The sequence below is a fragment of the Triticum urartu genome, chromosome 3, assembly GCF_003073215.2.
Source record: "Triticum urartu cultivar G1812 chromosome 3, Tu2.1, whole genome shotgun sequence".
In the NCBI taxonomy this organism is placed as follows: domain Eukaryota; kingdom Viridiplantae; phylum Streptophyta; class Magnoliopsida; order Poales; family Poaceae; genus Triticum; species Triticum urartu.
The window spans coordinates 654536397-654548938 of record NC_053024.1 but is presented as its reverse complement, the minus strand read 5'-3'; the positions used below and the strand labels follow the sequence as shown (position 1 = coordinate 654548938).

The following is a 12542-nucleotide window of genomic DNA, read 5'->3' as shown; positions in this document are numbered from 1 at the left end:
AAAAATTTGGACCATTTCTCGATTTGTGCGTGTCATCCTTGCGCAGGGGCCATGCTAATCTTCTCTGTATCGTTCCAATTTTATCGGATGTCCCCGAAGGGACAGATTTAGCTATCGCAAGCGGGCTTATAAGCTGGGTGTAGGTCTCTTCGGTAGCCGAGGTGGTACTAAACATCGGCTGGTCTGTTGCCATCCGCCTCGCCGGTCTCCAGCACCAGCGCCTCGCGTGGGCTGCATCCTCTTCCGCGGCCCTAATTCGGTAGACTGGGGCCCAACCGGGTGGGGGTTGGGACATTTGGACTGTAATAACTGGGACCAAAAAAAAATTCTAGTCGGTGCGCTGCCGCTGCCGCCCGCCAGTCCCGCCACGGGCGATGATCCGGCGTGCGAGCCGCCGCCTCCTCCCGGCCGTCTCTCACCACACGCGCCCGCCCCGCCGCGACCTCGCGGCCAACGCGGCGCTGCAGTGGCTCGACGACGAGCTCACCTCGCTCGCCCTCCCCGAACCCGGGCGCGGGCCCGGGGTCGACGCGCACGCGTGCGCCAGGCTGCTGCAGGGCTGCGTCGCGCGCGGAGACGCCCGCGGCGGCCGCGCCGTGCACGGCCACGTCGTGCGGGGCGGCAGCCTCGACCTCTTCTGCGCCAACGTCCTGATCAACCTGTACGCCAAGCTCGGGCCCTTCGCCGGCGCGCGCAGGGTGTTCGACGGGCTGCCGGAGCGGAACATGGTGTCTTTCGTCACGCTCCTCCAGGCCCATGCGCTGCGGGGGGAGTTTGAGCCGGCGACGGCGCTGTTCCGGAGGCTGCGGCGGGAGGGGCACGAGGTGAACCAGTTCGTGCTCACCTCGGTGCTGAAGCTGGTTGTTGCCATGGACGCTCTGGGGCTCGCCTGGGGCGTGCACGCTTGCGCGTGCAAGCTGGGCCATGACCAGAACGCCTTTGTCGGGTCTGCGCTGATCGACGCCTACTCCATGTGCGGGGCTGTCGGTGATGCAAGGCGCCTGTTTGATCGGATCGTGGGTAAGGATGCCGTTGCTTGGACTGCTATGGTTTCTTGCTATTCTGAGAATAACCGCCCGGAGGACGCGCTTGAGGTTTTCCGGGAGATGAGGGTGGCGGTTTCTAAGATCAACCCCTTTGCACTCACCAGTGTGCTCAGGGCTGCCGTGTGCTTGTCGTCGGTTGTGCTAGGCAAAGGTATCCATGCCTGTTCAATAAAAACGCTTTATGATGCTGAGCCTCGCGTTTGTGGTGCGCTGCTTGATATGTATGCCAAATGTGGGGGTATTGAGGATGCCCGCTTGGCTTTTGAGATGGTTCCCCATGATGATGTGATACTTTGGAGTTTTATGATATCCCTGTACGCACAGAGCAATCAGAACGAGCAGGCCTTCGAGCTGTTCATCAAAATGATGCGGTCTTCTGTGGTGCCTAATGAATTTAGTCTATCAAGTGTTCTGCAAGCTTGTGCTAATATGCCCCTCTTGGACCTAGGCGAGCAAATTCATAGCAATGCTATAAAGATTGGTCATGAGTCTGAGTTATTTGTTGGAAATGCACTAATGGATCTCTATGCCAAGTGCAGCGACATGGAAAGCTCACTCAAGATCTTCTCATCATTGCGGGATGCCAACGAGGTGAGCTGGAACACAATTATTGTTGGTTACAGCCAGTCTGGTTTTGGAGAAGATGCTTTGACTGTATTCCGTGAAATGCGTGCTGCTACAGCACCTTCAACTCAAGTTACATACTCAAGCGTGCTCCGGGCTTGCGCAAGCACAGCATCCATCAATCATGTTGGCCAGGTTCACTGTTTGGTTGAGAAATCCACATTCAACAGTGACACCATTGTAAGCAATTCACTTATTGATTCATATGCAAAGTGTGGATGCATCAGAGATGCTCGCAAGATATTTGAAACTCAGAAAGAACATGATTTAATTTCATGGAATGCCATAATCTCAGGATATGCTGTTCATGGACATGTTGCACAGGCCCGAGAACTTTTTGACAGGATGAACAAAAATGGTATTCAAGCTAACGATATCACTTTTGTTGCTCTCCTGTCTGTCTATGGTAGCACGGGTTTAGTGAGCCAAGGACTCTCTCTGTTTAATTCTATGAAGCTTGATCATGGCATCAAACCATCCATGGAGCATTACACTTGCATTGTTAGGCTTCTAGGACGTGCTGGCCGTCTGCATGATGCTCTGAACTTTATTGGAGATATCCCTTCAGCACCATCTGCTATGGTTTGGCGTGCATTGCTTAGCTCCTGTATAGTGCATAAAAATGTGGATCTGGGGAGATTTTCTGCAGAGAAGGTGCTTGAGATTGAACCACAAGACGAGACAACTTATGTCTTGCTATCAAACATGTATTCTGCAGCTGGAAATTTGGATGAAGTTGCTCTTTTGAGGAAATCAATGAGGAATATAGGTGTAAGGAAGGAGACTGGTCTTAGTTGGGTTGAGATGAAGGGTGAAGTTCATGCCTTTTCAGTAGGGTTGGAAGACCATCCAGATATGCGAGTGATACATGCTATGCTAGAATGGCTAAACCTGAAAACCCATAGGGCAGGTTATGTTCCTGATACTAACGTAGTGTTGCATGACGTAGATGAGGAACAAAAGGCTCGCATGCTGTGGGTGCATAGTGAGAGATTGGCTTTAGCATATGGGCTTGTGATGACACTGCCTGGACATCCAATTCGGATAATGAAGAATTTGCGCTCCTGCTTGGATTGCCATGCCATATTTAAGGTGATATCCAAAATAGTCAAACAAGAAATTATTGTGAGAGACATCAATCGCTTTCATCATTTTGACAAGGGAACATGCTCATGTGGTGACTATTGGTGATGTTCTATTGTCCATTCATGTATTAAGGGGAGCTGCTCATTGATTTGCATCACCTTTAGTAATACTGGATTGCTGATTGAAATGATTATGTTGATGATTTGCTGGACATAAAAGAGCACTCTTTGTTCAGGTGAATCATGTACCAGGTACACTTTGTGAACTAAATCCTGTATTGATCTCTCAATAACATTTGTATTCATCAATTCTACCTTAATGTGCTAGGTTGGCATCAATCAGCAGGATAATTTGCAAAAAGAAATGCTTGCTTGATCTGGACTGAGCAAAGGTAAACATGCAATAGAGCCAACGGTTTTTCATGAACGTATCTCATTGTGATGTATATGTACCCTCTCCAGAATGTCTTTCTTTAGAGAAAATGCAAAAGGCTTGCGTCTCGATGTATTGAAAAGGTAGAAAGGATAGTACCCCCTCCATTCCTTTATATAAGGTGTATTTGTTTTTTCAAAAGTCAAACAAGTGTGTGTTTGACCGAGTTTTTTAGAAAAATATATCAATATTCGCAATATGAAATTTATATCATTTGATCCATCATGAAAAGTAGTTTCATATTAAATCTATTAGGTATTGCAGATGTTTTTATTTTATTCTATAATCTTGGTCAAACATTCATATGGTTGACTTGCACGGAAACCAATACACCTTATATTCTGGAACGGAGGGAGTATAACCCAGGAGGGCAAGATACAACACACACTAGAAAAGGAGAGAGAGAGAAAGATTAGTGCACATCCCAATCAACTGGGATTAGAACACGCAACCGCAGAGCACTGGCACAAGCCAAATGGTGGGCCTCATCCCTGATTAAACCTGATAGCCCTCTCCAGAATGTTACATTGAAGGATACAGAAAACTTCAGGTTTTGTGCGGTTTCTGGTGAAACCCTCTGATCATGAAATTGCCTTGTCATGATCAGTGAAGATTAAAGTGAAAGGGTTGTTTTGGCTATGATAGCAAAAGAGATTAGAACATTTCATCTTTCTCCGGAGGACAGGGATTTATTTGGCAAACTGTGGATACTGCCTTCATCGATGATTTTCTTGGGTATCCTGAAATGGATCAGCGAACTGAACACCGTTGTACATCACAACAGACAGTAGAAGGGCACCTTCAATTTGTTTTCCTGGTTAGTGCTGAAGTTTTGAAAAGTTGACCAGGTGCGAATATTGAAGCTCACTAAATTTAGGATCGATGAGACATACATAACCGTTGCATATTTGATGTTTCAGAGATACTTACTTTTAGATAAAAATATTATCACCTAAGATTGGGAATGTACTGTCCTAAGTTAAAGTTCAGGAATGCAGGTGCATATGGTATAACATATGGAAACCCTAGCCGCCGGACTTCTTCCCCCTCCCGCATCCTCTCCTCCCCCGCCGCCGCCACTGGGCGCGACCAGGCGAAGTCCGGCCAGCGCAGGCGGCGGCGGGGCTTCTTGCCCCTACGCGCGTGGGGGGCGGTGCGGGCCGTCCTCGATGGGCCTGGGCGTCGCGGTCAGGTGGGTCGCGGTGGCGCGCCGGTGTCGACAGGAGGCGGCGTGGTGGCTCCGTTGGTGCGGCTGGCTACCTCGAGCGGGGCAGTTGGGCAGTGGTCGAGGCGGCATCCTGGCCCTGCATGGATCTGGCGGGCGGCTGCACCCGTGTCGCCGGCGTGGGCGGCACTGACTACCCTTCACAAGCTGCTCCAGGATGTTCCTGTGGAATGAACATCAGACAGTCTGGACTCAACACACTATAAATAATAAAGATAAGTAAAGGAAAATAATCAGGAGTCACCTATAGCAGCGGTGTGCCCAGCATGTCGTCAGCTAGGAAAGTGGCAATGGCACCGGTAGAACTCTGCCTTTTTGCATAGTTGCAACACGTTCTTTCAGATGAACTGGGCCCGGGACATTGCCTCCAGAAGCTTCCTTTTGCAAGTTTTCAGGCCGCAAGTTTGCATCGTCGTCGACAATTACCGTTTTCTTTTCCTGGAGACAGCCCATTGCAGACAAGCTTGCAGATTCAATAACTTTGCATGATGTATTTTCAAAACCTCCATAGAACCCAAAAGGAAGAATGAAGAGCAGAAGAGCATATTCTGGCAAACAGATGAGCAGAACCAGTACAACTAGACTACCAGGAGTTCAATGGTGCACTACGACACAGAAGAAAAAAAATCAGTTAAAGCAAAAGCAGCAGCGACAAAGTGAACAACAACAGAGTATAAGAGCTCTGGATCTGGCAAAGCAGACAAAAAAGCATGAGCTTAGAACTATCAGTTCTCTGAAATGCATAAACAAAAGAAAGGAGAAGTGAACTTTCAGCACAACAATCTTCAGAGCTTGTGAAACACCCATGCTGCCATGAGTGACTGACACACAGTACATGAATTAAGATACGACAGCATTTGTCCCAACTACAGCCTGAACATGAGCAACACTGGTTTATCTCTTTTACAATCTCCAGCATTTGTCCCAACTACAGCTACAAGTTACCTACCATCAGCCTACATTATTACATTACATCACTGTCAAGAACAGTGCTACGAGGCCAGCTCTATGTGCCGCCCCTGGACACCGTCACCACCAGAGGTCCGCACTCCATTGCCTGGGTCATCTTGAGGCCCTTCACCACCTCCACCATGCTTGGCCTCTTCCACGGCTCGTCCGCGGTGCAGTCCAGGGCGATGCCGAGCACACGCACCATCTGCTCCCGCCACACGCCTGAGACTGGCAGGCAAGGATCAAACAGCTCGTTCCTCGTCCCGCGAGCGATCACCCATCGTACCCAGCCGACGAGGTTCCCACCACCTTCCAAGTCTTCTTGCCCTGTAGGTGGCCGTCCTGTAAGCAGCTCCAGCATTACGACGCCGAAGCTGTACACGTCGCCTTTCGTGCTGGATTTCATTGTCTGGCCGTACTCTGGGGGGATGTATCCAAATGTACCGGCGATGTCGGTGCTGACATGAGTCTCGCACGCGCTGATTATCCTTGCGAGGCCAAAGTCAGAGACCCTCGGCTCGAAGTTCACGTCCAGCAGGATGTTGCTTGATTTCATGTCCCGGTGGATGATATGAGGCACAAATCCTTCATGAAGAAAAGCAAGTCCATGGGCAGAACCGAGGCAGATCTTGAGACGGTCTGGCCATCCAAGCGCTTCAACCGCATCTGCTCGGTTCCTCAGCCATATCTCAAGGCTCCCATTCTCCATGTACTCATAGATCAGGAACCGTTCGTCGCCACAAACACAGTAACCAAGCAGGGGAACAAGGTTTGGGTGCTTCACCTTTCCAATGGTCTCCATCTCAGCTAGGAATTCACGGTCACCCTGGAACTGATGGCCACCGTGAAGCCTCTTGATCGCGACTCTCCGACCTTCAGGGAGTGCCGCCCTATAGACAGTGCCAAAGCCACCATCGCCTATGATGTGTTCTTTACTGAAATTCTTTGTGGCTTTCAGTATATCATCAGTGGTGACCCGCAACAGTGAATGCTGAAAAGTTGCAAGATTGATACTCAGAGGTTCCCGTGACTTCCTTCCTAGGAGCTCATCACTTGAGGTTGGCTCAACAGTAGCCTTGGCCTTACCGGCGGGCACAATAACCAATGAACTGTTCCTCGATAGTTTGTGTCTCAGATAAAACACCAGAAGTACTAGCACAATGATGACAGCAAGTGAAAGGATACAAATGATCCCTAATCTTCGAACTCGATGAGATGGATGAGCCACCCTACGACCAGTGCCATTAGTGGAGCAAACACCTCCTGCTGCACAATCTGATGAGCTGAACATGTCGATGTGGTTACCAGAGAAGTTGGCAAATGTGAGGCCAAATATATTGCAAATACCACAAGGGATGACACCATAGAAATCATTGCTTGAGAGGTCAAGATAGTTCAAAAAGCTGAGATCAGAGAGTGCTGATGGTAAGCTTCCAGTGAGGCTATTGTTGTGGATATCAAGAGAAGACAGTTGTGTGAAGTTCGAGATAGACTCATCTAGGGTCCCTGAGAAATGGTTACTGCTGGAATTGAAGAACAGCAGTGAGCTTGAGGATTCTCCGTCCATGGGACAAAAGAATAAAATTTTCCCAGAGAGATTGTTGTTACTGACATCCAGGCGGTTCAGATATTTGTTGCACAGCAAAGACTGGGGTAGACTTCCGGTAAGTACATTACCGGACAAGTCTAGCATTGAAATTTTGGGAAGAACTTGGCCTATCTCAACAGGAATGGTTCCATTTAGGTGGTTGTTTGATAGAATAAGGCCTTGAAGTTGTACCAATGGTGCAGACCAAGGAAGCATCGGTCCAACTAATCCATTAGAAGACAGATTAATGCTTGTAAGATTTGTCAGCTCACCAAGCTCTGAGGGAATGGTGCCATTTAGCAAGTTGCCTTGCAGGTTTAGCACCATCAGCATAGAACACTTCTTTATTGCTGCCGGAATCTGACCAGTCAACCGGTTGTATGACAGATCAAGAAGGCCGTTATGCTGCACAAACTCCGAGTCAGGGTGAACCTCATTTTCAAACCCCACACAGATCTCAGCAGGAATAGCACCAGAGAGCTGGTTATAAGACAAAATCAAGCTATTGAGCAATGTCAAGTTAGATATGGCCCTCGGGATGTGCCCAGTCAGATTATTAGAGCTCAGGTCGAGTGTAGCAAGGTTTCGGCAGTTGAAGAGTTCTATTGGAATGTTCCCAGATAACCGATTGCCATGCAGAGACAGAATAGTCAGATTTCGTAGATAGCCAACAGACTGTGGTATGGGTCCTTCCAAATAGTTATTGTCAATCTGCAACCTCTGCAAGCTGGACAGCCTACCAATGCTATCTGGGATCTGGCCGGTAATCTGATTATTGCTGAGAGAGATCTGCAAAAGAGTTGATGACTCCCACAACCTGTCAGGCAGCATTCCTGTGAAATTGTTTAGGGACAATTCCAGACTAACTAAAGGCAGCTCAGCTAGGTACCCTGGTATCTCTCCATGAAGATGGTTACCTAGCAAGTTCAGCTCGGTGAGGTTTGTGCATCCTTTAAAAGTTTCCTCGATACTTCCAGTCAGATTGTTATCATGCAGTATGAGTGTTTGCAGGGAGTTGTCTTGACACATCTCAGCAGGGACAGAACCTGAGAGACGGTTGGTTTCTGCAGAGAAACTGAGCAGATGCTGCAATGGCAGCAATGGCAAAGGTCCACTGAACAAGTTTTGACCCAGCGATATAGATCTTGCATTTGCCCAGTTTCTTATCCAATCTGGAATATTGCCTGATAGTTTGTTCCCTTCCACAGAAAAAGAGATAACAGTTTCCAGTTCTGCAAGTTCTTCAGGGATGGAGCCAGTGAAGGCATTAAATGACAGATTTATGAGAGTAATCTTCTTGCAGTTACTTAGTTCTTTCGGTATGCTCCCCCTGAGCCCTGCATTCTTCGCAATCAGCTGTGTCAGATTGCCAAGCAGACCGATGGATGTTGGGAGTTCAGCATCGAAGCGGTTCTCTGATATGTCAAATTCCTCCAGGCTTACAAGACCGCTGATTGACCAAGGGATGGTGCCTGTAAGTTTGCATTCAGGGAGCAGAAGTACTTGAAGCCGCTTCAGATTACCAATTTCTTCTGGAATGCTCGCGGTGAACGCATTTTGGCCCAAAATCAGCAGTCGAAGGTTTTCCAATTGACCAATCTCCCTAGGTATTGGCCCCATAAAATTGTTTGAGGACAGATCAAGTGACATAAGGTTCACCAATGAGCTTATTCCAGAAAATATTAATCCACTGAGGTTATTCTGGCTTAGATCAAGATGCAACAGCTGAGACAGATTACGAAAAGCTGCTGGTATTGATCCATTTAGGCTGTTCATGTGAAGGTCCAGGAACTCTAGGTTCTGCAGACTGCCCAACTCTGTAGGAATGCCACCAGAGATGGAATTCCCGGATATGGACAGCTTGGTGAGATGCTGCAACTGAGCAATTGCAGGGCTCAGTTGTCCATGTAATAAGTTGTTGTCAAGCACCATTTCTTTCAGCATCTTCAAGGTATATAATGAAGGAGGCAGGGGCCCAGTAAGCTGGTTATCGTTCAGTTCTAGGTACTGAAGACGCTGCAAATTCCCCAGGGTGTCTGGAAGCTCACCGGTAAACCCACACCCACTTAAGTTCAGCAGAACAAGCGACTCGAATGCCCCGATGCATGAAGGAAACCGGACGTAGAGTGGCATGGAGGACAAGTCTATGGCCACAACGCTACGCCCCGAACAGGTTATACCTAACCAGCTGCATGGGGGAGTTTCTGAATCAAACCAGCTGCGAAGGAAACCTTTTTCTTCAGCAATTGAGTGCCTCAGAGTGAATAAGCTTTTTATATCACTTGATTCAGACATGACAGGGCTGGGGATGAAGATCACAAGAAGAATGAGAAGGCAGATGCTCTGAGATCCCATTGCTATTATGTTCTTTGGACTTGTGTAGCGTTCAATCTGCATAAGAGATAAACATGTCAGCAGCTTTCAAAAGAACCACATAGGACATATGTCAAAAGTTCGTCATCTTCGCTATGTCAGTGCGGAAAAAATGAGATGTTCTATGTGATGTGGCACAAAAGGAAATTCAACTTTTCCTTTAGCTTATGAGGAAGCAACAATTGAAGTAATGGTCAGGTTTTTATTTATCTGAACCAGAATGGATGTTCAAGGCTTCAAAACAAATGGCTTGTACATTATAGAACTTGGTAGATTTTAATCACACTTTGATGTAAACGAGCAATCAAAAGTTGTACAAGCATAGAGCTCAAGCAGGGATTTACAGTGACTACCTTCTCAATCATATGACGCTCTTTCTTTGCTGCTATTAGTTACAATAGAGAAACAGCAGATGAAAAGCTCAACTCAATCAAATGTAATACGCTCCCCTCAGAAATACACCCTGAACTCCTGAAGAAAAAGAAGAAACAGCAGTCAGCTTCATGCATGTAATGCTCAGCTCAAGACACAAGAATAAGTAAACAAGCAAGCCCATTACAGTTCAGTAACATCACACAACACAACGGAAGACCCACAAGTTATAAATACTCTCAGTTAGCATTTCCTCAGACCCGGGGAAACCCCGGTGGTGATTAGTTACCCTAGTCTCCAAAAGGAGCAACACACTACCATAACAAACCCAGGAAACTCAAAGGAGAAAACAGCAGCACAAGTTAAACCCCTCCCTAATGCGTCGGGGTAGGACACAAGGATGCCCACGAAACATCCATCCAACAAATTCACAAGCCACTCCACTGTTTTCCTATAACGAGAAAGGGTGGTATAGTAATGCTGCATGGTAGGGGTGCAGCTTTACATCAGATCAGATGGCACAAAACCAAGCATGCAGCATCATAAATGCAGGCAGGCAGGGATGCCACCTCCTGCACAGGGAGGAAAGGAAAAGCGACGGACCGCAGGGCACAAGAAAGACTACTCCCACACACATCCCCTTCCCCACGAGATTCAGCAGGTGGCGACACATACGCAAGCTGAGCACAGAACAGTCGTGCTCCATACACCTCCACCGCTGCGGATTAAATGACAAGAACCACGTCAAATCGTGCCCCCTCCCCATCACACGAATCTCTGAAGCCTCTGACCGGGCTCTCTGATCCTGGTTCTTTAAACCTGGGAGCCAGAACAGCGATTGGACTGGACCGATTCAGAGAGGCAATGGGTGACAATAATACAAATTTGCGGGGGGTAATTGCAAAGGGGGTTACTGCCACTACCAGCATTTCTGCCTAAAGATATCAGATCTTTTTCTTGTTTGCAGGATAAAGATGGAGAGCCAGATCCTTACCACGATTACAACTAATCTAAGCAAAACATGAAGAACCAGACTAGTACTACCACTTGTAGAATGTTTTCTCCAGTGATTTGGGCCATCATTTGGGAGCGATTTGTTTATATGCGACCGATTATAGTATATTAAATGTAGTTCTACTGCATTCAAGTGTGCGCACAAAACAAAAGTGCGGCCAGCCGTGGGAGTCTACGGCCGCTGCAAAAGAGTAAGTACGTGCGTAGCCCGAGACAGCACGAAGGGGTTGGGTTTAACTGAACTGACGCCACGACGGCGAAACCGGGGACGGAATTTGCAGGAACAGAAATTACCAAACATTTTTTTCGTCAAGGGGAAAAAAGGCGAGCAGAACGAAAGGAATTGGAACCCAGAAACACTGAAGGAGAATTTTGAGGGGGAAAATACAAACAGTAGTAAGATTCTGGGAGACGAACAGGACAGGAACAGTGAAAAGCTCCATCAAAAAACACCCAAAAAGGAAGGAAAATACTCTGCAGTGAGTACAGCGTTGCATATGGAATAATTGTTCAAGAACAAAGCTATAATTAGGAAGACCCGTCACGGAGAAGCCGCAGTGATCCTCCTCCACCCCCGTGAAGTTGCAAACCCCAGATTAGAGAACCCCGCCGCAGCAAACCACTTATTCGAGGCCCAACGGGGATTTTGAGGAGGGCAAGGAGGAATCCCACTCTCTGCCGTAGAAAGATCTCCCCGGACGGTCAATTCGCATTTTCGCGACAAGGGAGGAAAATCGAAGAAACAGCAGATGGTTCCACACAAAGTTGCACACAATTCGCAAACGGAGTACTAGTGAGCAACAGAAGAAAAAAATCCCGAATAAATCGGCAAACAAATTGGGCCTTCTACCACAACAACATTTGACAGCAATCAGTCTACTGAAAAAAGTGCCGCTGTTGCGATTAATCCGAGATGACGAGAACGAAACAAAGACACGCGCGTGCAGCGGTGTGGTTGGTGCATACCGCGACGGTGACAGATGCGGAGGCGCGGGAGCAGGGGCGCGCCAGGGCCGCGCGAGCGCTGGCCGCCACCGCCGTGGAGCCGACGAGCCGCTTCAGCCGCCGCTTCTCCGTGCGCTGGAGGCGGAGCCAAGGAGGCGGGCGGGCGGAGGGAGACGGGGCCGCGCCCGCGGTTCGCGCACCTGCAGGGACGAGGGAGGGGCGTGAGCAGCGGGCGAGAGAGAGGGAGAGCGCGGCGGGCGGGACCGGCCGGGGAGAGGAGGAGAGGGGAGGACGATCGGCTCGCGCGCGCACCTCGCAATGCCGGGGCGGTGGCGGACGGCGGCGTGCTCCCGCGGGGGTCGTCGGGTTAGGTGGGGCGCGCACGAGATGGGCGTGCGCGCGCGGCGGGCGAGCGAGCGAGCGGCGGCAGGCAGCGGGTGGGAGGGAGGAGAGCCGAGAGCGTACGTACTCGCGCACTGACTGGGGTTTGGGGTTTGTGGGGCGGGCGGAGGAGAGGACGAGAGGACGAGGCGGTTTGGGGTGGCAAAAAAGGTGGCCTGCGTGCTCTGTTCTCTTGCCTCTCCTGTGCTTGCTGCCTTCGCCGTTAACGATATGATGAGCAGCGGTCACGTTTCCTTCCCATGGCCACCAAGTCGCCTACCCTTCTCGCAAGAAACGTCACCACTGCGTCTATGTTTGCGCAGGAAAATGGGTAAATGACCTGTGCCATATGCACAGCCCATGTATTTTTGCTTCCACGGTGATAATAACTGGTAAGAGCAACGCTAGCTAGCAGACCCTGCAAAAACGCCCTGGCCCACAAAATAACGGCCAAATTCAGGTCGGAGCCAGAAAATATGCACGAGCAGACCCCGCATCCCGTCCC

General features: G+C 49.1%; 2 protein-coding genes and 1 non-coding gene across 4 annotated transcripts; 1 reads left to right on the top strand and 2 right to left on the bottom strand.

Annotated features, from left to right (window-relative positions):
* Positions 1–103, bottom strand: LOC125549809. The gene has a single exon (XR_007301521.1). It is a non-coding gene; the product is annotated as a U6 spliceosomal RNA (small nuclear RNA).
* Positions 104–275: 172 nt separating this feature from the next.
* On the top strand, positions 276–3387 carry LOC125545730 (putative pentatricopeptide repeat-containing protein At5g13230, mitochondrial). Of its 2 annotated transcripts, none has more exons than XM_048709759.1 (2): positions 276–2991; positions 3084–3387. In XM_048709759.1, the coding sequence occupies exon 1, from the start codon at positions 375–377 to the stop codon at positions 2859–2861; it is 2487 nt and encodes an 828-aa protein (XP_048565716.1). In that variant the 5' UTR covers positions 276–374; the 3' UTR covers positions 2862–2991; positions 3084–3387. The 2 variants fall into 2 exon arrangements, with proteins under 2 accessions (XP_048565716.1, XP_048565715.1); XM_048709758.1 differs by having other exon boundaries at positions 276–3007.
* A 1789-nt stretch (positions 3388–5176) lies between these two features.
* Positions 5177–12190, bottom strand: LOC125545729 (leucine-rich repeat receptor protein kinase MSP1). The gene is made up of 4 exons (XM_048709757.1): positions 11969–12190; positions 11678–11856; positions 9679–9796; positions 5177–9343 (listed from the first exon to the last, which is right to left on the bottom strand). Exons 3-4 carry the CDS (start codon positions 9688–9690, stop codon positions 5420–5422), a joined length of 3936 nt encoding a protein of 1311 aa, XP_048565714.1. The 5' UTR covers positions 9691–9796; positions 11678–11856; positions 11969–12190; the 3' UTR covers positions 5177–5419.
* Between the last annotated feature and the right edge of the window lie 352 nt (positions 12191–12542).

Coding starts and splice junctions, on each gene's coding strand:
- LOC125545730 (XM_048709759.1), top strand. CDS start 375: ATGATCCGGCGTGCGAGCCGCCGCCTCCTCCCGGCCGTCTCTCACCAC.